The sequence below is a fragment of the Toxorhynchites rutilus genome, chromosome 2, assembly GCF_029784135.1.
Source record: "Toxorhynchites rutilus septentrionalis strain SRP chromosome 2, ASM2978413v1, whole genome shotgun sequence".
Lineage (NCBI taxonomy): Eukaryota > Metazoa > Arthropoda > Insecta > Diptera > Culicidae > Toxorhynchites > Toxorhynchites rutilus.
Genome location: NC_073745.1, coordinates 48,917,180 through 48,942,454, shown reverse-complemented (window position 1 = coordinate 48,942,454; position 25,275 = coordinate 48,917,180). Strand labels below are relative to the sequence as shown.

The 25,275-nt window shown below is 37.5% G+C and overlaps 2 protein-coding genes across 4 annotated transcripts; both read right to left on the bottom strand.

Annotated features, from left to right (window-relative positions):
* Positions 1-9: 9 nt before the first annotated feature.
* On the bottom strand, positions 10-9,029 carry LOC129771549 (F-box/LRR-repeat protein fbxl-1-like). 2 transcript variants are annotated; one of them, XR_008742400.1, is made up of 5 exons: positions 8,772-9,029; positions 7,520-8,713; positions 597-800; positions 181-535; positions 24-114 (listed from the first exon to the last, which is right to left on the bottom strand). XR_008742400.1 is itself a non-coding variant. In XM_055775300.1 (4 exons), the coding sequence occupies exons 1-4, from the start codon at positions 8,970-8,972 to the stop codon at positions 236-238; spliced, it is 1,899 nt and encodes a 632-aa protein (XP_055631275.1). In that variant the 5' UTR covers positions 8,973-9,029; the 3' UTR covers positions 10-235. The 2 variants fall into 2 exon arrangements, 1 of the variants encoding a protein (XP_055631275.1); XM_055775300.1 differs by having other exon boundaries at positions 10-535.
* Positions 9,030-9,404: 375 nt separating this feature from the next.
* On the bottom strand, positions 9,405-11,603 carry LOC129769962 (dynein regulatory complex subunit 6-like). Of its 2 annotated transcripts, none has more exons than XM_055772506.1 (4): positions 11,443-11,603; positions 9,881-11,383; positions 9,618-9,824; positions 9,405-9,534 (listed from the first exon to the last, which is right to left on the bottom strand). In XM_055772506.1, the coding sequence occupies exons 1-4, from the start codon at positions 11,533-11,535 to the stop codon at positions 9,436-9,438; spliced, it is 1,902 nt and encodes a 633-aa protein (XP_055628481.1). In that variant the 5' UTR covers positions 11,536-11,603; the 3' UTR covers positions 9,405-9,435. The 2 variants fall into 2 exon arrangements, with proteins under 2 accessions (XP_055628481.1, XP_055628482.1); XM_055772507.1 differs by having other exon boundaries at positions 9,410-9,545.
* Between the last annotated feature and the right edge of the window lie 13,672 nt (positions 11,604-25,275).

Genomic DNA, 25,275 nt, shown 5'->3' with positions numbered 1-25,275 from the left:
TGCTTTCGGCACAGATGACTGTCCAATTTTTTTTTTATTTTCCAATTTATTTCTATCATACAATAACTACTTATTTGAGCACACACTAACCCAAATTAATTACCATCCAAAGTTCTGAAATTGAAGAAAAACGTGGCAGTTAGTATTGAAACAGGTATCTAGACGTTCATGACACTCAACACAAACGACGTAACCACGGGACAAGGCACAGAGTACTTTTACAGCAATAGATAAGCTAATACTTCGGTAAATTTCGTAGAGATTTCAACTTCGCCAGCATGCTGATAGTGTCTCTCGGCAGTCTGCTACATCCACGCAAATTAATGCTCTTCAGATGGTTGCAGTTGCTCAGAATCGAGTTAATACTTTCAATTGTGAGAAGAGACAATCGAACCAATTTTAAATCTCTGATACGAAACAAATGTTTACTGATCAACCCAATGCAGCGATCGTTCAGGTTGTAACAATCGCTTAGATCCATCACTTCCAGGGATGGACAGTTGTGAACAAGGGCTTCAATGCCCTCCTCTGTGATCTGAAAAAGCGAAATCATGAATAAGCGAGGGTCCAAGAGAAAAAAAAGTATTGCAACTCACTTCAGTGCAATGTGAAACGTTGATCTCTCTCAGCTCCACAAGTTTGAACGAATGTTTAAGCGCGAAATCAGTTACTTTAGAGCAGCCGGATATTTGGAGTTCCTGCAGTCCTTGCAGCATATCGATCGAGAACGTCTGTTGCGTGTCCCATATTTCGATCGCGGCACGTTGTAGTTCTACCCCGGTAAGACCTGCGTCTGTGATCTAGTGTGGGAGGGCGATTTGTGGTTTTAGAAGGCTTGATAAACGTTGTAGCTTTTCGGAACATGTCGGATAAATGACTCCAAGTGTTGTGCAGGAATGCCCAAAATTTATTTTTCGTTATCACATCCACATTTTCTTACTAAGCGCACGTTCATGGGTCCAATCGTAGAACTGTTCATTGATTAATCTTTTAATCTACCCTTTAAAATTATTTTTCACTATAAAATTACAAATAACAAGTTTCTCCGTTCCATGGAATAAATGTTTGATATAGAAAATATGATAGAATGAAGACAGCCCTAAATCGGACAATTCCTTTCTCGAGTTTCGCTCTTATCAACACATTCGGCGAACCATTTCTATTTATATAGGTAGAAGACGATATAGGAGTGCGTTTTATCACATTCAAATCCATTTCCACTTTCGAACGAAGATCAATTTCGTTACCGCAAACATCAAATTGACTAACAACGCTTGTCGTTATGTAATAGTAGAACATAGGCAAATTGCATTTTTTGAATTTTCCCATTTTCCTTCAGAGTTTTCCGAAATTTTTCAATTGTCATGTTTGGTTGGAATATGTGTTCTATTTTTATGGAACCCCCTCTTCATTCCAGAGAAAGGAAGGGTGTCATACCATCATAGAAACATTTCTCGTACCTCATAAACCCTCACATCTTAAATTTGGCTCCATTTGCTTTATTAGTTCTCGATTTATGCATAAATTTGTGTTTCATTTGTATGGCAGCCTCCCCTTAGAGGCTGCCATACATATGTCGAACCCCCATAGAAACTTTATCGATCCATAAAACCTTAATATGCCAAGTTTGATTCCATTAGCTTAAATAGTCCTCGAGTTATTCAGCTATTGAACTGCGGCTCAAGCAACGTCTGACTGGCATCCAGTGGCTGAAACTGAAATGCTTTCCCCCAAAACTTTACCCAAGTTTGCAGCCTTGTCACGGAGGATACTAATAACTAATAATGTTCAATGAGCTAACAATTCATTGAATACGAAAGAAAATATTACGGAAACCGAATTAATATATTACCTTAAGTACCTTGACAGACGTTTGTTTGAGTCTTTTACAACTATTAGACAAAACTCGTTCAGCTTTTGATGACCTCTTGAAAAAAATCAATGAAATGGGCGAGATCCAAATTCATGACCTTTACATTGATGATCCTCCAGCGAACCATTTTCTCCGTTAGACTACTTCAAAATGTAATACCATGTAGTCGAACGCTTGCAAATGCTCATTTCAATGGTGTTGTATAAAAGCTGCTTTGCAGTTGAAGGAACATTTTCAAATCATTTCTCTGGCATACTATTTTTATATTTCTTTTATTTTACAACGATTTGTTTGTTGTTTAGCAAAGCGTAAGTATTCATTGGGTAGTACTCTTTTTGCTCTAAAAAACTATGTCAATTGTATTTTTGAGTCATTGATTTTTTATTAGTTTTGAGGATAAGAAATGGAATACCCAGGAGGCAAAAATCAGCATTTTCGTCACCTGCTCTTCGTTGCTTTTCATCGAGGCCAAAAAGCTGCCGAAGCAGCCCGGGACATTTCCGACGTTTATGGAGAAGCACGGAAATAGTTTGCAAAATTCAAAAATGGCGACTTTGACGTCGATGACACGCCTCTTCTGAATTCGATGAAGGAGAAGGGTCGTCAAACCAGAGCTGCATTTTTTCATCAATGTCACTGACAACTGACGAGGCACGTTAGTCACTTCCTACTGACAAAATTCTCGGTCGAATGGTGACTGACAGAGTACGATGCAACAATTTGCCTGTTACTGAGTTTTGTCAATACGCTTTGACCGATCAAGTAGGCGGTAAAATTGTCCATAATGAATTGATGATTGTCGCAGATTGCATTTTATTTTCATCGAGCAAAGCTTCGGTTTTCATTCCGGTTGTTGCTTCTTGTATTTACTGAAGTAAATACTATGGTGAACACGCGATAACGTGTGAGCGATTGCAAACCATTTAGGCAACGGAATATATAATTGACCAAAACTTGAACAATCTCCACATGCTGAAATAATGAAGAAATTTCTCTTTTCGTTAAAATTTCGAAAATCACGCATTTGAAAGTCCGTTTAGACTCAGTTATATCATTTGTCCTCCTGGAAGTTTTAGCATTTTATATAAGAATGGTATTCAGGTAGCAACGTGAACAAATGCATCCTGGTAAACGTGTAAACCTCCATTATATCAGGTGACATGGTATTTCTTGTCTTGGCGATCAAAGTGCGCTGACTTGCAACATTCTTTGATGGTCAAAACAATCTGACAAACTATCTAGCATCAAAGAGTGAGGAATTTGTTTTGTCGGTTTATATTTTGTTGCACGTCGTTTGGTGGTAATGTTGCAATGGTCGTCATAGTAGCCCAAATATATGCAGTGACTGTGACAAATTGCAGCTCTGCGTCAAACCAGTCGTGAATAGGCGGAAAAAAGAACTGCGGCGAATATATAATTGATGAACTTACACAATACACGATAAACCCAATAAATGTATTTCCACTTTTGTACACTATGTGTAGTCCTTGTCGTTTGAGCGTGTTTTTGATGGGATTCGTGATACATTTGTGAGCTTTTCTACCCGTACCGTCAATAACGAGCAACGAAGGGGAAATCGTAAGGTATAGTCTCCGTGAACAAAGGAAAAGAAGAAGAAGGAAGGGGAATTTTTGCCTAGAGTATAAACAGTAGATCTCGCTGAGGCAAGCTTTCGAGGCGAATGAACTGAAAAGTTTAAAGCCTCTCAAAAATAAAGTAGCGAAGCGAAGGCAAGCTTTCATTCTTCGTGAGGGTACCGCCTGCTGGGCGAGCTGGACGGCGAGGGATCGAGTACCTTTCTCAAGGCAATGGAGATGAAGGAGTAGGAAAGTTTCCCAAGGGTCTTTTTGAAGACTAGAGCCGAATGAACTGAAAAGTCTCTTTAATTCAACAAAGAAGAAGAAGAAGGCAAGCTTTCAGTATCGTTCTATATACGAAGAAATGAACATCGCTTGTTCTTCCTTGTTTTGCGCCATCACATTTCTTCGTTTCAGATTGAGCTGTGGACGCGACAAAATTACTCACTCGCTGATGTCTCTAGCATTCCAATCATTGCATCAAACTGACGCCAGTGCATTAATGTTTTGAGATACACAATTGTGTGGGGGATCAAGCTAGGCTATCGTCGGCTCACCAAGAAAATAATTTTCTGAAATTGTGCCTGTGATTTGGCTAAGCTAATCTGAACCGAGTATATGTCAATTGCGAAAAAGGCCACCGGAATAGTGTTGATCTTCTGTAAAGTTTAAAGTTTAAAGGTCGTTTTTTCTAGGAAGCACGAACCCGCCCAATTCCAGCTTCACCTATCCGGCAAACCGATCAGGCACTCGATGTTTTTCAAATACCTTGGAGTATATTTTGATTCTAAATGTACTTGGGGAATACACATTGCGTATTTGAAACAGAAATGCCAGCAAGGAATCAATTTTTTCCAAACAATAACCGGAACATGGTGGCGCGCCCATCCAGGAGACCTCATTCAGTTGTACAAAACAACGATATTATCAGTGTTAGAATATGGCAGTTTTTGCTTCCGATCAGCTGCCAGGATTCATATTCTCAAGCTGGAGAGAATACAATATCGTTGCTTGCGTATAGCCATGGGGTGTTTGCATTCGACACATACGATGAGTCTCGAAGTCTTGGCAGGAGTACCTCCGCTTACTCTTCGGTTCACAGAATTATCCTACAGATTTCTCATCCGTTGCAAGATCATGAATCCATTGGTGATTGATAACTTCGAAAATCTACTCTAACTGACTCCTCAGTCAAGTTTTATGTCCTTATACCATGAGTACCTTACCCATGAAGTGCACCCTTCACCAGGCATCTCCAACCAAGTTTGCTTCCCATACTTTTGCAATTCCTCTGTCATTTTTGATCTGTCCATGCGACAAAAAATCCATGGAATCCCAGATCATCTACGCTCAGATTCTATTCCGCCGATATTTTCGGCAGAATATGGGGGTAAAGTTAGATCTGATAAAATGTTCTTTACTGACGGTTCATTCATAAACGGGTCCACTGGCTTCGGCATCTTCAATGAAAATTCCAGTGCCTCTTTCAAACTCAAAGATCCTTGTTCCGTGTATGTCGCTGAAATGGGTGCGATATACTATGCTCTAGGGATCATTGAAACACTGCCCATCGACCATTATTTTATTTTTTCAGACAGTCTTAGCTCAATAGAGGCAATCCGCTCAATGAAAGTTGATAAACGCTCATCTTATTTCCTAACAAGAATAAGACATCTATTGAGTGTTTTGGTCGAAAAATTATTCAAGATTACCTTAGCATGGGTTCCCTCTCATTGCTCGATTCCGGGGAATGAGAAAGCGGACTCGCTAGCTAAGGTGGGCGCTTCAGAAGGCACACTTTTTGAAAGGCAAACTGCTTATAACGAATCACCGCCCGCTCACGCCACGTTGACGCCCCGCTGCAGTGAGAACATGGCCTTATCGTTCCAATCACGCACAATTAAGGTTGCTTCGATTCTGTTCCGAAAATTTTGATGTAAAAAGTGCAAAAGTGTCAAACGTTGGCCAATTGTCGAAAACGTCGATAAAATAACGGAAATCGTCGAATGCGACTTGCATGACCACTGTGTTGATTGTCCAGGAGCTTGCGCAAGTATCCAAAAGAAGCTGAAATGAAATTTGCATGGTACTCATACATCGGGTTTAATAAAGAAAACAATACTAGTGGTTCGACTTTCTATCTGCAAATCGTAACAAATGGACCATTCATAAAGCAGATGGTGATGAAGTACGAACCTCTTTTGACAACGCCAAGTCGTGGATGAAGCGTGATGAGCCGACTCAAAACTGTGGTCAAGCCAAATTTGTTTTTAAACGGTTTTATTTAACTTGGCCTGTAATTTGTATGCTTGTAGGTTTGTAGGTTTGTATGCTTTTAACATGTTTGTCTGTAGCGCTGTACCACATTAATAGAAATTTGAACCCCTTCCTGTTGACCGACTGAAATTTGGAACACACCTTTATCTCTGATAACTGCGTATTTCTTAATTTTAAAAATCCAAGATGGCGGCCCGTACAAAATGGCGATATACATTTTTTTTCCAAAACCCAATCAATATGGGTATCAAATGAAAGGGCTTGACTAGTAGAACACAGTTATTTATGAAAAATGCAAATCCAAAATGGCCGCCACCACAACATGGTTGATTACATATTTTCTCAAAACCCCATCAATATGGGTATCAACTAAAAGGACTTGACTAGTAGAACACAGTTATACATGAGGAATGCAAATCCAAGACGGCTGCCACCACAAAATGGCAGATTAAATATTTTCTCAAAACAAACTCCATCAAAATGGGTATCAAGTAAAGGGGCTTGACCAGTAGATCACAGCTATGTAGGAAAATTCAAATCCAAGACGACCGCTGTAACAAAACAGCCAATATTTTTCAAACGGTTTCATTTAACTTGACCTATTTGTATGTATGTTTGAATGTCTGTAGGGTTGTCTAACATTAATAAAAATTTACCCCTTTCCTTTTGATTTATTGATCTGAAATTTGGAACAAACCTCTATCTCTGCTGTCATTATAATACTGTGTATTCTACTATCTTGAAAAATATCATTTGGCCGCCGGTAAAAAATGACTGAATGGCTTGACTTGGAGAACACACTACATTATGAACAACATAAATTCAAAAAGGTGTATGTATTTTTTTGTAATCCTCTCAATATTGGTGTCGAATGAAATGATTTGACTAATAGAATACAGTACACGATCAAAATATTCCGAAGAAAATTAGGTAAGAAATAAAAGTAAAAAAAGGTTTGAATGGTTTTATTGCAGAGAAGTATACTGATGATAGAGATAATGTACTAAAAATTAGAAAATAAAAAAGGAAAAAAAAACTTTTTAAGTTACCTGGTTAATGTACTAAAAGCTCGAAAGTTATTAGGCAAGTAGCAGTTAGTAGTTATCACACCCCTTCCTTCATTAATCTAGGGCAATGGTGAGACTAAAATAAAATCGTGTGGCACATCGGATTTCCATTATCCACAGTTAGTTGTTTCATCATATCAAAGAACAATATTTGGACATGGTTTGAAGTCCCTTCCGACTGACAGTGACGAAAGTTTCGGTTCAATTTTCTGACTCATCGATATACAAATTATCGATTTTTATCCTGATATGCGAATTAAGCGTTACGAGTGTTGTTATCTTGTGTGTAGTATTTATGTGAATCTGGATTTCTTACAATGCTAGAGACGAATGAACTCTCAGAGTTTAAAGTCTCTTTAATTCAATACCGTTACCGTTACAATGCTACTGATGGAAACAAAACACCGTAACAGATGACATGAGGTGTTATTATTTTACTGATATGCTACAGACTTTCTTTCAAAACACTGATAGAGGGGAAGCACTGGGATTAATTTTCGTAAAGGGGGGAATGGAGCAAAAAAGGTTGAAAACCACTGCTATATAACTAACTTAAAATCCGGACCTGACCCCAACTGATTACTACCTGCTCATGTCTATGGCGTATGATTCGTTGTTGAAAAATCATGAGACGTATAGACGAAGATTTCTATGAGAAAGGCATAATGGAACGATTTGTGTGATAAGTTGTGGATTGTTTTTCCAAAGAGAAAAAGTCGAATTACCTTAACACAACCGTTCAGTCGTAGTATACGAATGAACCGTAGATAGCAGAACACGTACTGTATCGAAGTATCGTTCATGCAATCCGAGCCACACAGATCCAGTACAGTCATATTGCCCAGCGTGAGGCAAATGTTCAAGATCACCTTCTCCGTTATGCTCGGCAGCATACTCAGGTACAGCTCCTTTAAATTGTTTCCCTGCTTGTTCGATATCACTTTCAAGAATCCCTCGTCGGTAACACGATCACAATCGGACAGATCCAGCACCGTTAGTTTCCGTAGCTTTCGAATTTCCGATATGCCAAAATCGGTCAGCAACCAGCACCCGTTTAGCTTCAGTGATTTCAACAAGGGCATAGACTCCGCAATCGCTATCAGTGCAAAATCCGTGAGGTTCAGGAATGACGTCAGATCCAAGTGGACAAGATTAGTCTGCTTCCTGAGAACGTCGATTATTCCCGGATCCTTAATCGGTGCTCGCCCAAAGAACGATAAACTAATGTCGCTGAGGGACATGTTTTCAATTTCGGCGAACTGTTTGAGGAAAAGATCATCAAACATGGTGTAGCTGAAGTTGACAGATTTCATCTGATGCTTGTGAAGATTGAGAATGCGTAAGACGTGGGCTAATATCTGCACTCGCCTAGCGGCCTCCCTTTCCTTCAAACATTTGGAAATTTCCAGGGATGAAATCTTGGGCGCCATTGCGACCAGATAGCTGAGGTGATCCTCGTCGAAGGCGTTGTTCTCACGCAACCCCAGATGGATGAGCCTTTTGCATATCGGCGAGATGTTCATCCAGTCGCCAGGATGCCAACTTTTGAAAAGTTCGTCGCAGTTGACTAAATTTAATCGTTCTAAATTTGGCAAGCAGCTCAAGATGTTCGACAACTTCGGTTGGGTTAGTGCGCAATTGCTGAACGTAATCTCACGAATGTGCCTTCCAAAATAATCCCAAAACGCAGTTTCGCCACTGAACTGGACCTTGGTTAGCTTGATGTTGGTGAAGTGACGAAAGCTGTCCAGAAAAATCTTGATCGGAGACTTGGTGTCACACACTTCGATTCGTTCGAAGTGAAAACATGTCTCGTTCAGGAAAATTGGATGTCGCAACGCTTCGAACCACCGACGGCAGGTAAGCAGGACGGAGTTACGATCGCTTGGTCTGATGAAGCTGAAGATGTGAATTAGAATCTACAAACGCAAAAAAAAAATTAGTGTCGCATGCAACTTCATTCCGCGTTGCTCTAACCTCCATTGGCAGATTCTCCCATCCAATTTTGATCCTCGGGGCCTTAACATTAATTTGGAAAACTTCATCGTCGAACGGAAACTCGCGATCGTCAATCTCTTCCTCGGGTTCCTCTTCTTCCGATGATTCAGATTCATAAAATGCATCCATTCCGTAGCCATAGTAGTGCAAATTAAAGTAACTTTCGAGCATCATTTCCATTTTGATGAGATTTTTTTTCAGAATTTTCACTATTGCGCAAAATTTGTGACTGACTGAGTCGGATGACAGAATTCAAATCAACAATGGCGCTAAAAATAATTCATTATCCTGATGGGAACACATCGGATTGCATCCGTTAGATGGTTCGTCAATCGCTGACTTGAAAGTGTAAAATTGTCTTGCTCAAAGTCATGTTTTCGGACTTAGATGCTTTGCGCCTGCGCCAGGATTAGGACGCATCCCTTGGGTCAGTGACCTGCCTTTGTTTATCAACAAAGCATGATCGTGAATGATCGTGATCGTGAAGCAGTCTTTCATGATCGAACGCTATTCGTTCGTGCAATGGTATGTCATCAAGACGACGGCGTCGTGCGTCCCAACCGATTGTTTTGACTGCAAAATGAAACACAGTTTTAATTTTAGATTTTATTTCCGCGCGGTAGCGTGGGTGTGACGATTCTATCTACGCGATCTCTTTATTGTCGATCGTTCTAAGGCTGGCTATGCTACTTAATCGGTCCTCGAACCGGGTCATCTTGAAGCATCCGCTCATTGAAATGTGCTGCAATGAAACTTCAAACGGTTATCACTTAACCTCTAGCCCGCACACTCACTGGACAAAAACACAAACATAAGAGCAAATACCTTTAAATATTGACAATTTCTACTAAGCGAATAAAGACTGTCGTCGGTGAGGAGGGGACATTTCATCACCTTAAGGGTCTTGAGACGTTTCAGGTTGGCAGTGATGAGTTCAATACATTTGTCGTTGATGTTCGGACATTCACTTAGATCCAGATATTCGATGGATTTGCTGCGTTTGACCAGTTCTGCTACACCCAGCTCGGTTATCTGTGAATGAGTATGTTGTACAGTACAATTTTCAACGTGGGAGATACATTTATTACCAGTGAACATCGCGCTAGATGCAGTTCCTTGAGTTCGCTCAGACTGAGAGCTTTCTGCAGCGATACATCTGTTATTCTGTAACATCCGGTTAGATTAAGTGTGCGTAGTTTAAACAGTCGGTCGATTGAAAACGACTCCGAAATATCCCAAATCTCCAACGGATTGTATGGCAAATCGAGCCCAGTCAGTCCTGCATCGGTCACTTTAGAGCAGCAGAACAGAATCAGCTGCCTCAGATGGATCAGATAGAAATTGATATACTGCAAAGTGGCATCGGTGGCAGCGTTTGGAGTACTGCTGAGATCGAGTATCTGAATCAGTTCGAAATTGAGGGTCACCTGGATCAACGAGTAGTCACTGAGGCTTGGCAAATCACACAAGTATAGTTCTTTCAATTTCTTCATCTTCCGACCAATGACTCCATTAAACATCGCTCGATCCGAGATTCGTTCGCAGTTGGAAAGATCTAGAACCTCTAGATGCTCCAGTTTGACAATGTCCATAATGCCTTCGTCCGTGATAAGAATGCAGCGTCGCAGTTTGAGCGTTTTGAGATTAGGCAGGCAACTTGTGATCAATTCCATCACTTCGTCGGTTACTCCCAGCGACCCGGACAGATCGAGGTGAACCAGCTCCGGTTGGCTGGTAAGAAAACTGATAAACCCGGGAGTGCGGATTGTTTTCTTGGTTTTGTTCACTTTAAACTGAAGTGCTTGCGTAATTTTCAATTCAGGCTGTCTTCGGAGCAAATCGATAATTGCTGGCGGAATTTTGTCACAAAACGTTAGACTTACACTCTCCAAACACAACCCTTCCAAAATCGCCAGTGTGCTAAGACAGATGTCATCGATGGATAGGGTTCCGTTGAACTTCAGGGTTAGCAGCTGGAAGCGTTTCTTATTGATGAATCGCATGATGTGGTCTACCATAGCAACTCGTCGCTGAGCTGTAACCATCTTGAAGCAGTTGGATATATCGAGATGGGCCACATTTGGCGATATCGTCATGATCCAATTGAAGTGCATCTCGTCTATGAAATCATTGTTCGCAAGTGATACGTCCTGCAGATGTTCGAGTACGAAGTTCGATTCGCAACAGCGAAACCTCTTATCGAAATGCCACGTTCGAAACAATTCATCGCACGATTCGATTTTCAACTTGCGAACATTGGGCACATGTTGCAACACCCACGACAGCTCCGTATCCCTGATCAGGCAATTCTTAATCGTTAGCTCCAGGATGAACTCTCCAAAATCCGGCCAGAAATCGCTGTTACCGTAGAAGGTAACCGAAGTAATTTCTATCCGGGGAAAAATTCGAAACCCGTCCAGAAAGTTTCGAATGGGCGGTTCGCAATCGGAGAAGTTGACGTTGGAAAATCGAAAGAGCAGCTTCTCGTTGAACGGTGTGTAGTAGTGGGCTGCCTCGAACCAACGGCGACAAGTCTCCCCGGCAGCGATGCGATCACTCATTGTGACCAGTTTCATTATCTTCAGCAGCAGCTGGGAGATTACGAAATTCAACACATTAACCACGCAATATAGCTAGTGAAAATGCTTACCTCCATCGGCAAATCATTGAATCCAAAGCGCTCAAACTTTGGGGCCGGAAGTGTTGCGTTTTTGTGGGAACTTGCAATGAAAAAATCCATCATGTTGCGAAAGGGAACCTAGCAAGGCTTACAATGTAATATGAAGCTGGTAAAAAGCTGAACTTGATCTGCTGGCAGTGAAAAGCGTAATGATATAACTTGGAAGATCGAATTCGAAATACGGGAGGGCTGTCGATCGGAAAATGAGTTCCACGACGATCGACGAAAGTGAACATGTTTACGTTTTGTGCGCCAAACTTTTTTCAATAATAGTGTCTGATGAACGAACAAGCACAAAGATCGCTGCTTCATGTTTCTGTTCGATCCCGTAAACGACACATGATGCGTTTCAAGGTAAACAGGATTTAAAAAGGCAAATTCTAGTGGTGTCAACTAGGTAAGGAAAGTATATAGGGTAGATAGGGGCAATATGACAAGGCGGGGCGAAATGGGCCACCCTTCGTTTGGGCTTGTTATTGAACCAATGACACTTATTTTCAAACAATTGTGTTAGAAATACTCTACTTAAGTATCTGTGTGAAAACCGTATTTAAATTCATCTGTTTTATAAAGATATTGAAGGAAATCTCACACTAACTGATAATCACGAAAACCATATTAAAAAGCAGTCAACGAAATAAGCTCTGTACGCTTCATACTGAAATTTATTACTCTGTTCTTTATATCAATTCGTTCTGGTATTATTTCTAAACATTTCCACTGATTTATTGCGCTGCTTTGCTGTTTCATGTAAAAGAACAGTTCATTTTTATTGTGCGTAAACGTACGGGGCGGAATGGGCATAGCTGCTTGGGGCATTATGACCAGGTATTTCTTCAACATAACCTGTAAATACTGCTGTCAAATTTGTAAACATAGTTGGAAATAACTAGATGTGGAAACATGGTGCGGAATTATACCAGAACATCCGAACGTAAAAAGTGGTCACAGACCAGCTTGAACACGGCAACCGATTTGGCCGAAAGATGGCATTTTTCACCCTTTCAATAGCCAAAAGTAATTAGCCGGAATGGATTAGTTGGCTGGTTTTGGAGAGCGCCACCCACAACTCTCACTTTGGACACCAAAAGCAATCTCCGCCATCAGGGCACAAGGATTCAATTGCGTTGCAGTCGGGAAATTCTACGATTTACTGGAGGACGTACAGCAGAAATACGACATTCCACCAGTAAGGCAATTCAACGTGGATGAGACATCAGTGATTCTAGTAACTATTTTTTATCAATAGGAGAACGAATTAGACTAAAAATTATTATCTTCATTCAACAAGTACAGACCAGAAATTCCAAAATTCTAACAATGCGGGAAAAAAAAGGCAGAAAAGCGCTATAACTTCAGCTGAGCGCTGAGTGCTGAACACGGAATAACGATCATAGAATCTTCCATAGGGCACTCTATGTTGCTACTGTGGGGCACAATTCAGTTCCTCTACGAACGGCGATGGATGGAATCAATGCTATCGATGCCACTCGTGGGTACATAACTGCACAAATATTCTCTGTTCCTGCTTTGAGTAACGTAAAATTGTAGTCCAATCACTTTGATCACATTGTTACTTTTAGTACATACAAACTGAATGAAATCCAATGAAACATACATGAATAGAATAAACTTTCGTTATATGAACTTGTTACGTTATTTCCCAGCGAAAACATGCTTAAATGATTGAATCAACCAACATGGTCATATTGCCCCGCATGGTGGCCCATTTTGCCTCTCGATCGACGGAAATGGAATTTTTAAAAGTGTAAATTTTCATCATGAATCTTTTCTAATTCTTTTTTCTAAAATCTTTTCTTTTTCATACAATGTACATCGATCAAAAAGGTTTCAAATCGTGAAGTTTTAACATGTAGCATAATTTATAAATGTTCATACATAATTTAAGACGTTTCGTTCTTAGGGGGACCATATTGCCCCTATCTACCCTACATTCTGTCGAATATATATCGAAAATTTTAAATCTTCCCGCTGAACATTTTTCTTTTTTTTAAGTGTGTACTACTGTCGGTGGTCGTAATATTAGTTTTGAATGCGATCTATCATTGAGTTTATTTACACAGCAATTCCAAATGAAATCGTCCAAAAAATGCAGATTTTAAAAACTTGTATTTTTGATTCCAATGAAAGTGTGTATTCCGTTTGGGTTGGAGGAAATATGAGTTTTTCACAGCAATTGGGAATTTTTTGACTCAAGCGTAACTTTTGAAAAGGGCGTATCGATTTTAGTAAGAGAAATCTTTGATAATTTATATCTCAAAAACTATGAGTCGTACCGAAATAGTGTCTTAGAAAGAGTTATAGAGTATTGATGGTTGAATATGAAAAAAATATACACTGAGAAAAAAAATTAGTACTCTTTTTTTATTCACAAAATAAAAATTCAATTTGCAATATCCAAAATACAGATTTTTTTATTTTTTCTTTAATTTTTTTTCATACAAAATTGAAGTTTTTTTATAGTAAATAATCCCTTTTAATGAGTTTGTAATTTATTTATAATAATTTATAATCTTTTTTATACTAAATAATCTCTTTTAATATGTTTGTCGTGTTATACCGTCATGTTCATGAAATTTTATGAATTTGCTTCTAATTTCCAACAACTTTTTCGAATACATCGTTATGGTAAAGACATATGTTTAGGAGTTACGTTACGAAACATTCGAAGACATGTGGGTTAATACAAAACGTAGCGAAACTAAAAAATCTTTTTTATCTTAATACAAACTCCAATCAATCAAAAAAATTGTTGGAAATTATAAGAAAATTCATAAAATTTCATGAACATGACGGTATAACACGACAAACATTAAAAGAGATTATTTAGTATAGAAAAGATTATAAATTAGAAATATTTTTTCAATATCTCGAGAATGGTTGCATTTAAAAAGAGATTGATAATAACCTTTTTTGTTTTAAATCACATCAGAATTCATAATTTGTGGCTAAAAATGATTGCTAACATACAAAAATTCGAAATTTCGAAAATTTCTAAAAATTCGAGGTTCCACAAAATCAAAAATAGTTTTACCATCTTGGGCCCATTTTTTAAATTTTCTACATGACTTCTATTTTATATGAAAAAATTGAAATAAATATAAAAAAATACATATTTTTTGATATCGCAAGTTAAAATTTTATTTTGTAAATAAAAAAAAAGAGTACTAATTTTTCTTCTCAGTGTATATTTTTTCAAATAAAGCCAACAATTGTCTATAACTCTTTCTAAGACACTATTTCGGTACGACTCATATTTTTTGAGATATAAATTATCAAAGATTTCTCTTACTCAAATCGATACGCCCTTTTCAAAAGTTACGCTTGAGTCAAAAAATGAACCATGATGATGTGTTTGGAAAAGTTGTTGGAAATTATAAGCAAATTCATAAAATTTCATGAACATGACGGTATAACACGACAAACATATTAAAAGGGATTATTTACTAGAAAAAAGACAATAAATTAGAAATATTTTTTTAAATATTTCGATAATGGCTACATTTAGAAGGAGATTGATAATAACCTTTTTTGTTTTAAATCACATCGGGATTCATAATTCGTGGCTAAAAATGATTGTTAACATACAAAAATTCGAAGTTTCGTAAATTCCTAAAAATTCGAAGTTCCACAAAGTTCGTTAGAAATAGTTTTACCATCTTGGGCCAATTTTTTAAATTTTCTGCATGACTTCTATTTTGTATGAAAAAATAAAAAAAAAATAAAAAAAATATGTATTTTGGATATTGCAAAATTAATTTTTATTTTGTAAATAAAAAAAGAGTACTAATTTTTTTTCTCAGTGTATATTTTTTTCATATTCAACCATCAATACTCTATAACTCTTTCAAAGACACTATTTCGGTACGACTCATAGTTTTTGAGATATAAATTATCAAAGATTTCTCTTACTCAAATCGATACGCCCTTTTCAAAAGTTACGCTTGAGTCAAAAAATTCCCAATTGCTGTGGAAAACTCATATTTCCTCTAACCCAAACGGAATACACACTTTCATTCGAATCAAAAATACTCATGTTTTGTCATTTGTCGATTTCATTTGGAATAGCTCTACAGCGCTATCAAGAACAAGTTGATTTTTTTGCTCTGCGATTTTTGATATGATGTTGTCCATTCGGCATTATATCCGGAGGGCCATGTCGTAATGTTGTGCCGAAAGAATTTTTCGATATTTAACCTTGTTGAAACGTTACAGCAAAAAAATTTGCGAAAAAGGGTTATATTTTAAAAATTGCGGTACAACGATATGCTCCCCTTAATTAAACTCCCTTTGGCTCCGCACACACCTTTCCATACGTTTTTTTTTCATTGTTCGAAGCAGTGGTCAAACTCTTCTTTTGTGATGGCGTTCAAAAGCCGCGTCGCTTTTTCCTTCGCCTATTCTACAGATCGAAATCGGGTACCTTTCAACGCGGGTTTGATCTTGGGGAATAGAAAAAAATGTCGCATGGGGCTAGATTTGGCGAGTACGGGGCATGTTCGAGCACTGGAATGCCCTTGTCGGCTAAAAATTGCTTCACCGACGGCGTGTTATGGGCAGGTGCGTTGTTGTTCGTGTTTTTCGTCACACATGATTTCCGACGCGTACTACAAACCACGTTCCATTCAAACCACTGCTGCTCGCAAACTACTATAGTGACAAAAACGTGTTTTCGTACGTTTATAGCAGACACTTCAAGCTACCGAACGCACTATTCGTTTCCCCCCCCCCTCCCCTCTAGGGCGTTCTCCAGGCGCGCAGTCTCGTTATTTAAAAGCCATAGAATTCCCGCACACTGCAGACTTTTGTCGGCCGATAGAAAGGTCGGACGACTTAATCAGTATGGAACGATATGCATATGCGCACACTACACCGATTCAGTTTGGGCCGATAAAAAAGTTTGATAGGCTGCCCGATTGCATTTAAACTATTCTGTCGGCCAGCTATCGGCCTTCCGTTTAATCAGTACTGGCTATCATCGACCTACGCATACACGACGATTGTGTATAGTTCAATTCGCTCTCAATTTTCTCTCAATTTTGGCATCCGACATACGCACCGTGCGAATCACTCAGAGTGGGATGCACCCAATGTCTCTGGATTTTTGATTTTCCTTCGCCTTTCTCTTCTCCGTTGTCAAACACAAATTAAATACAGTCTTTCGAGAATATTCGACCGACAGTTGGCTAGTGTGCGCACTAGCAAACCAATCCGACCAAACTATCGGCTGAAAAAAAGTCTGCAGTGTGCGGAGGCCCTTACTGTACGAATCTTTACATGCGTTTTTCTTGAAATAATGTTTTGTTCAGCTGGTGGTATGTTTATCTTAGAATCCAGGGGACCGATGCGGCTGAATTTTTTTTTTCACCATGTGAAAATGAATTATCGAAATAGTTACGTAGCCGTTTTTTGATATGTAAATTTTTTATGATTTTTCAAATAGCGATTTTTGTTTGAAAAACAGCTAATTTTCATTAAAAAAAAATTATATTTATTTTAGTTATATTTTTTTTCAAAATTTCGAAATGCCAGAAATTTTTATAATTTATATTTTATAAAAAAATTTTGTACTGTGTATTTTTTTTAAATTTTATTTTTATTATTAGATATTTGAAAAAAAAGCAGTTTGAAGATATTTATCAATCTAGAAATGCCGCAAGAGCACATTTAAATATGAATTAGAGTAGTACTGAATCTCTAAATCCCAAAAATTGTTTTTTCAGAATTTTTATATTTTTTTTAGTACTAAAATTTTTGATAATTTTTCTTGATACACCGTGGTAAGATGTACATTCAGTATTTTTTTCAAATTTTTATCTCGGATCTATTGAGGATGGCGTGAAACAAACGAAAAAGTACGTTTTTCACTATAGATCCTACGTCAAACCACATAGGGGTTCAAATAAACCACCAAAATTTCTTATTTAATATCCTTTACAATATTTGCCATACAGCTAGTGATTTTTGCTCCCTTACCCGGCCAGGCCCTTTGAGCTTTGATTGTACCTTCTGTGAAGAAATTTTATTTTGTTATATTAGAACCTTATCTCTAAATTTTGGCTCGAGATTGTTGTTCTGCGGTTTTATTAGGTACCTTCCGCTTTTTGTATGTCTTCAAGGAGTTCCTTTGATTCGGGACTTTATTCGCATCTTCTCCCGACTCATGTCCAATCAATGTTCGTTAGACGCGCTACTCTTTCGTATTAATCTTGCCGACAACAATCTTTGTGTTTGTGGCCAAGTTTACCACGACATCGAGTGCCGTTTTGTCTCATATTCCGAACACTTGGCCATTGAACAGTGTCTCATTACTCAAAATGGTACTCTTTCGCGAAATTAATTTGATTTTTGGATACAATAGAGCCTTCTTTTTAATCTGGCTACAATAATATTGATTTACAAATACATTACAAATACAATACATTCATGGTGAAAAACTAAAAATATGTTTAATCATTTTTGTCTCAAATTCCGAACACTATTTTTGTCACTGACTCATATTCCGAACAGCAAAAATGTAATTTTTTTGAAAAATCATAACTTTTAAACTACTGGACCGATTCATATGATCAATATATCAAAAATATATGCTTTTGTAATTGTTGATTGTATTTGATTCTTATGGTTTACATGGTTTCGGGACCATGGGTGCTATATCGGTATCGATACCTGTAAATGCTGTTAAAATGAAGTCTATAACCCAAAGAATGTGTGGGTTTTGAATATTAAATTATTTATAGCATTAAAGTTCATTAAATTCACATTGAAAAATGAAGTGTTTGCAAATTGAATCATGCGTAGAAACTTGATTCATATTCCGAACACTACTTCAATATTAATTTTAATGAAGATTTGTGCATAAAATATCACTTTTTTCACCCATTTTTTGTAGATTCATACATTCTCTAGCACTCAACATGAAAATAACAAACAAATTAGTTGAAACAACTACAAAAACTGAAAAATTAACGATGCTTTTTTTTACGCAGTTTGCTAACGCAAACATTCTATCATTGGGTCACTTTTTTTCAAATGTTTAATATTATAAATTATGGGCTGTATCGATACCTGTAAATGATGTCAAAATGAAGCCTATACCTCAAAGAATGTCTGTGTTTTCATTATTCAATTATTTATAACATAAAAGTTCAGTAAGTTTACATTTAAAAATGAAGTGTTCGGAATATGAGACAAAACGGTACGTTGTTTGGTCGTGCGAGCTGTATCTTGTCGCCAGATCGAATTTAGAAAAATCCCTTCGTGCCCGAGGAAAACAGCCCAATGTGCCGGTGAGAGATGTGTTGGCTCGGTTTGACCTTGATTACATGTCCCAAATATATGTTTTCCTTAAAGCTACCGATCTTCGTGTGTGATTGTCCCTATATGCTTATACACTCCTTTTCTTCCACTGCGAGCAATAGGTTCCCTATAAACAGTAGATTAAGTTGAAATGTAAATACACTATAGATATACGAATAGATTTAAGAACTAAGTGTGATTATCAACATTGTTACTACCCTTATATCTCATCCTTTTCCTGAAAAACAAATGTCACCCTTCTAAATTCGAGTAGACCGCGAGTAATCGGTTTTCTACCTTACTAACCTTAGATTTAATAAACTGTTTATGTATAGTTATAAAAATATAATTAATAATTCGGCTCCTTAGAACTTAGGTTACTGAGGAATTTAATAAAAAAAGGAGTTCCTAGCCTTGATTATTTGAATCATTCCAATGCTGGTTTTAAACTTTTTGGCCAAATCACGCGTTGATATCGATCGGTGTCGTTTGATGTAAATTACTACTGTACGATTCAACATGGGTTGACTGGAACCAGGTTTTCTACCGGATCTAGGCATATCATTCAAGGAGAACTGGTTGTCATACTTGTGGATGGTATTTTTCACACTTGCGTGGTGCACTTCAAACCGTTTTGCGATTTGGTTGAAAGTAGTACACCAAGGGTGCAGAATTTTCTTTCTTGTCTCAAGATCAATTCTAGTCGTCATAGCGAAAACGAACATCTTAAACAAAATGAATCGAATGCACAAATTTTGTTGACATGTAAACGAACTTTTGCTTGCATGCACACTACAACAAGTTCACCAATTTTTGAGTAGAATCATTATAAATGTTGCGATACAGTTCTTAGTCTCTCGATGTCTAATATAAATAGAGACGTAGGAGATATCACGGTTTTGAAGTGAAATTCTTGTAGTCTTATTCCTAAATTGAATACGTTCAAAATTACAATTCATGACATTGAACACATCACAATTTTTCTCTAGCATTGATGACTGCTTGGTCTATCAGAATCTTGACTTTCTTCGCGAAATTATCACTCTCACCTTGATTTTAATTTTATACGCTTGGACCGTGATGACAGATACCTGTGGGTGGTGTTGGGGTCCAATAAGTGCCACTCATGTTTTAGAGTATGCCTTCCATCTTTTGGAGAGATCGGAAATGTTGTCATGCAAGCATCAGAAAGTGCTCCGCCATAAAAACAAATCCGAAAATCCCTGACCAAGGGATTGGGTTTTTCAAACAGAAAACAAAGATGGTCGTCTTCTCTAGAAAGCATAGACCAGCACAATCAAAGCATCAACTTTTGGGTAAACCGATTACTCATTCCATGTCATTCGAGGATCATGAGGATGAATTTCTCTAGCATTGATGACTGCTTGGAGATACTTTGGAAAACTTTTCATTAGGTTGTAGATTTTGCTGACAAATATCATATCAAGTTAGGCGTCGTGCACAAATTACGTAACGCATGTAGGGGGGGAGGGGGAGTCGAGGTTTTGTTACTTAATGTGACATAGGAGGGAGGGGGGGGGGGGGGTAAGCGTGCTCGCTACGTAATAAAATTCAATTTATATTCCTAAATAAATTCAGCGTCTTGAGCAGATACCTTCGATTCTGGGGCCCAATGTGGTGTGTTTCCTGAGTCAAGATGATAAAGCACGTGTTGTAATGGGCTAAACCGCGGTCAATAGGCAGGCACCGATTAATGCATCTCGAATATCGCGTTAATCTTCCAGATCATTATTTTTCTTGGCTGCTACACATAAGGTTGTTCCATCGGTTATCACAGGTGCAGAAAGAAGCTAGGGCACTTTGTTCATTCTGAATCAGTTGAATACAGTGATCCAACGTACGTTGCAGTTTGTTCAGGAAGGCACTGTTCTTCAAATTCATGGACTCGATTTAAAAAAAAAAGGTGACGAGCTCCCTGAATTCGAAATTATTCGATATAGTGGATGGAGGACCAGACGATAGGTCATAGATATATATTTTCATCATTTTAATCAATTGTATCTTGATGCAATATTCTTTTTTTACAAATGGTCCAGAACGCATGGCTTTCAACCGAGTTGAGCGTCGGAAGGCTATTATTTCTAGAAGTTAGTAGGATTAATAGTTTCGCATGATAATTATGGATCTCACTTGGATGAAAAACTCAAAGCAATCCGAAACTGGAAGCGAAACATTTTGAGTATGCAGCGAAATCGTTAGATGATCTGTGGAACAACCTAGCAATCGATGGATATCCCGTCAAAGCCTAATATATTAAGCCCGAAAACTCCATAATTGAGGAAGTGGAATTTGTAGGATATTTAGCCGAATGATTTGAGTTGAGTTGATCTGAAACAGGACCCATCAGTAGAACGACAGACAGCATCCAAAATAATACGTGCTTGAATTTCAAATTTAGTCAAATATATAGGGGGAGATGGCCCTGATCAAACCCCTTAAATTGCAAATGCGTTCGATTGATGTTAAACACATGAGGGAACGTGTTAAATAACTATGAAGCAAACACAGAGGGCTGGTTCAGGACCACCACAGCTATTTTCAATTAACGGTATGCCGTTTACTTCAAGCATCAGGTATATTCAATCTATATAACTTTTCTTGAAGAGCAGACCATAAGCAATCAAAATAGTTTAGTATTGAAATGTTTCATCGTCTGAAAGAACATTTGACTCATTCTCAGTATTGGTTAAAAATCTATCTTTCCCTTTTTTAAGTTTTGAAAACACGGATTGTCACCAAAACGCTGGAATAAAGGGTGCAAGGAAATGGTCATCATACGTTAAAATCCTCAGTTTTATGAAACCTTTCATTTGACACAGCTAGAAGTTCGGTAGGTGGCGCCATTTCCAAGATCCAAGAGGAGATCGGTTCAACACCATCGGTCGGATTAGGACTATTTACCCCTATTCTTTAAATTTGAGAACGTATTTTTTAAATTCATGGGAAAGCGACCCTTTTGTTGAGCAGTGACAAATCTCGATGCTCGATTCAGTCTCGAACTTCTAAAAACAAACTGTTATTTTTGTATAAATCAACATCAATTTATACCAGCTCCTGTTCCTCTCAGCAAAACACTAGATGTTTTGAAAGTACCAATCTCAACAGATGTAAGCATTGATTTTCTTTCTCTGTTTGTTAGAAATTCTATAAACTTGTCAAATTTAATTCGAATAAACTTTGATTCCGGCCAGGACAGATTTTCTACGTTGTTATTTTCATTATTTCATAAAATCTGAAATATTATGAAAATTTTTCAAACGACTATGATTTTGCGTTACGTAACATGAGGGGAGAGGGGTTTGTCTTGCGTTACTTATTGTTACATAGGAGGGAGGGGGACCAAAAATCGCATTTTTAGCGTTACGTAATTTGTGCACGACGCCTTAGAGTGAGGAATAGTTGGTGGTATAACGGGGAATAATTGGTGGTATGCACGTGCTTGCAGAGCGCGAACGGAGGGATTCTAAATGCACGCCAGGTCAGAGTAGCCATAACTACATACTAATTTGTATTTCTACAGTTTTTTCAGACTTTACAAAATCGAGAATCTGTAGTTATGTGTTATGTGTTACAGATTTTTTTGGATTTCACGAAGAAATTACGATTTTATCAAATCCTAGAATGAAGATCTCTGTTTGAATGTTCCTCGGATTCCTTTAACTTCTCAGCTGCGATAGACAGAACAAATGAACATCACATAAACGCAATCAAATTAACACAGCATAAACATATTGTCATGCGTTGCGCCAAGTATGTTACCGATTTTAGCAGAAATAAAAGCGTAGTGTTTTGAGTTCATTCAGTGCTATTCGCGTTGCCATATCCTTTCGGAGATGTTTTCCTTCACTTTCGACGTTATCCTTGTTTTTTTTTCTCATATAAATTTTTGAATTTTGTCGACCAGCTCTTAACAACAAATCTAAATTGTTTCAAAAATCCTTTTTCGGATTTTTTCATAATGAAAAAAACTGAACGTTTCTGTTGTTTTGTTGTTTTATTTATAGATTTGAGCCGACTTTTATGATCCAATTTCGCACTAGCAGTAATATGCTCATATTTTATATCGGTTTTTGATTCTGCTTGAAAAAAATGTTTTTTTAATTTAAAACATGATCAATTTACACGCATTCTATGATCGAATTTAGATCGTCACACTCTCCACATAACACATATGGAGAAAATTTTTCTAGAAACACTGATGTGATTCATCTCATCTACAATACACCCGCAATCATTTTAGCCCATGTTTTGGCATCCCGATTTATTACATTAAATGGCTTGAAAATAACAGAAAATGTGCTACTCTCCCATGCTGGTATATGTATTTGTATAATATATATACCATAACAATATTAAAGCAATGTAAGCGAACGAAATAAGAGACACATTGCTAATAAGCACGCATTAAACCTTTTCTCATACTTCGCCACATACACGGCCCATACCGAAAAGGATATAGATTCACGTTCATGCTTTCCTTTTTACTCTTAGAGAACACTTCCCAACTTCATTCTATAATGAAGTTTTTTTTGCGGTATATGAAAAAAAACCTATTTGATGAACTTTTCAGCTATTAAGTATTTTTTATATCTTTTGTTCGTATTTCAACACACTACAAAGCTACTGTGTCAACCAATTACGAGTCTCATGCTTTTTTTTTATCTTTGTTTTTTTTTGTCTGCCTATTTCCGCTATTTCCGTGCCAATCACCGACATCAGGAAGGCGTCTCCACCTGTATCCTACCTATCAGATTCAACAATTCATGAGCTGGGGCAACAGTTTTTTACTTCTCTTCCGAAAGAAGACGTAACCAGAGATATCTCGCCTCAGAAATTCCCAAAGACGCCATCTGGGATTGAACCCAGACCGTTTGTGAAACTGTTACGTTAACCACACAACCGCTGGCGCCGTCCATGGTCTCATGCTTTGTTTTCGTTATTCTAACGTGTAAGTAGGAGCTCATTGAACGAAGCAAAGAGTGGATTTTCTTATCAACACAAGTCAAGTAGGCAGCCTAATAATGTAAAAAAGAATATAATGTGCGATTTGATTTTTCAATCTAATAATTGACGGCTACGTTCCACGCTTTCACGTTCGAAACATTTCTAAGGTGGTTCAACTACCCTCTGCCATACAAATGAAACACAAATTTCTGCATAACTCGAGAACAAATCAAGCAAATGGAACCAAATTTGGCATGTGGAGGTTTTAGAGTGCAATATGTGTTTTTATGGTGGTTTGACACCAGTAGTTAAAAAAACATGAAATTTGAAAAATTTCGGAAAACTCTGAAGGAAAAAGGGAAAATTCGGAGAATTAAATTTCCATATGTTCTACAATTACATAGTGACAAGTGCTGTTAGTTCATTTGATGTTTGCGCTAGCGAAATTGATCTTTGTTCGAAACTGGAAATGGATTTTAATGTGATGAAACGCACTCCTATATCTTCTTCTATCTATACCAATAAAAAAGTATCGCCGAATGTGTTGATAAGAGCAGAACTCGAGGAAGGAATTGTCCGATTTAGGGCTGTCTTTGGTCTATCATCTTTCTGTATAAAACATTTATTCCATGCAACGGAGAAAGATGTTATTTGCAAGTGGTTGAAAAATCTTGAACGAGAATTGTGTCTGAAAATAATCTGATATTATAATAATGAGTTTTGTTATAAATACTAGGAATTTTACAGTAAAAGGTAAATTCAACGGGGTCAATTAGAAGATCAAATAATGAACAGTTCTGTGATTGGACCCATGAACTTGCTCATAGTAAGAAAACGTGAATGTTTGAAGGTATTGATAACAAAAAACAAATTTTGAGCGGGACGAAGTTTGCCGGGTCAGCTAGTTTTATGATAATAAGGTTTCTTGGTTTGCTAAACTTGAGTTTGCACATTTAAGCTTTGTTGCCCATTAAACAGTGTCTCATTACTCAAAATGGTAGTTTTTACGGAAGTTATTTTGATTTTTAGAGTTCTTTTTTTTATTTGACTGCAATAAAATCGATTTACAAATACATATTCATGGTGAAAAATAAAAATAAGTTTAGTTACATTTGTTTCAAATTCCGAACACCATTTTTGTCACTGACTCATATTCCGAATAGTAAAAATGCAATTTAAAAAAAATCATAACTTTTGATCTATTGAACCGATTCAGATGATCGACATATAAAATTAAAGCCAATTAGCTAGTCTCCTTTTGGTGTCTCTTTTTGGTGTCGGTTCAGGACCACCGGTCGGATTAGGACTACCTTCCCCCATGTGTATAGTATTACAACATTTTAGACAGAACAATAAATCACTCTTCCTGAAGAAAATATGTCACCCTTCTAAACTCGAGTCGACCGCGAGTAATCGGTTTCCTATATTATTAACATTAGAATTAAGGAAAAATGTATATATACTACTAACAATACAGTTAGGAGTTCGGCTCCTTTAAACCTATGTTACTGAGCCTGT

What these genes read in the sequence shown, in the direction of transcription:
- LOC129771549 (XM_055775300.1), bottom strand. Translation starts at nt 8,972, where the DNA reads ATGGAAATGATGCTCGAAAGTTACTTTAATTTGCACTACTATGGCTAC. An exon ending in GGGAGAATCTGCCAATGGAG is followed by an intron (nt 8,714 to 8,771) that starts GTTAGAGCAACG and finishes TTGCGTTTGTAG; the next exon opens with ATTCTAATTCACATCTTCAG. An exon ending in ACGTTTCACATTGCACTGAA is followed by an intron (nt 536 to 596) that starts GTGAGTTGCAAT and finishes TCGCTTTTTCAG; the next exon opens with ATCACAGAGGAGGGCATTGA.
- LOC129769962 (XM_055772506.1), bottom strand. Translation starts at nt 11,535, where the DNA reads ATGATGGATTTTTTCATTGCAAGTTCCCACAAAAACGCAACACTTCCG. An exon ending in TCAATGATTTGCCGATGGAG is followed by an intron (nt 11,384 to 11,442) that starts GTAAGCATTTTC and finishes GTAATCTCCCAG; the next exon opens with CTGCTGCTGAAGATAATGAA. An exon ending in ATCTAGCGCGATGTTCACTG is followed by an intron (nt 9,825 to 9,880) that starts GTAATAAATGTA and finishes ACTCATTCACAG; the next exon opens with ATAACCGAGCTGGGTGTAGC.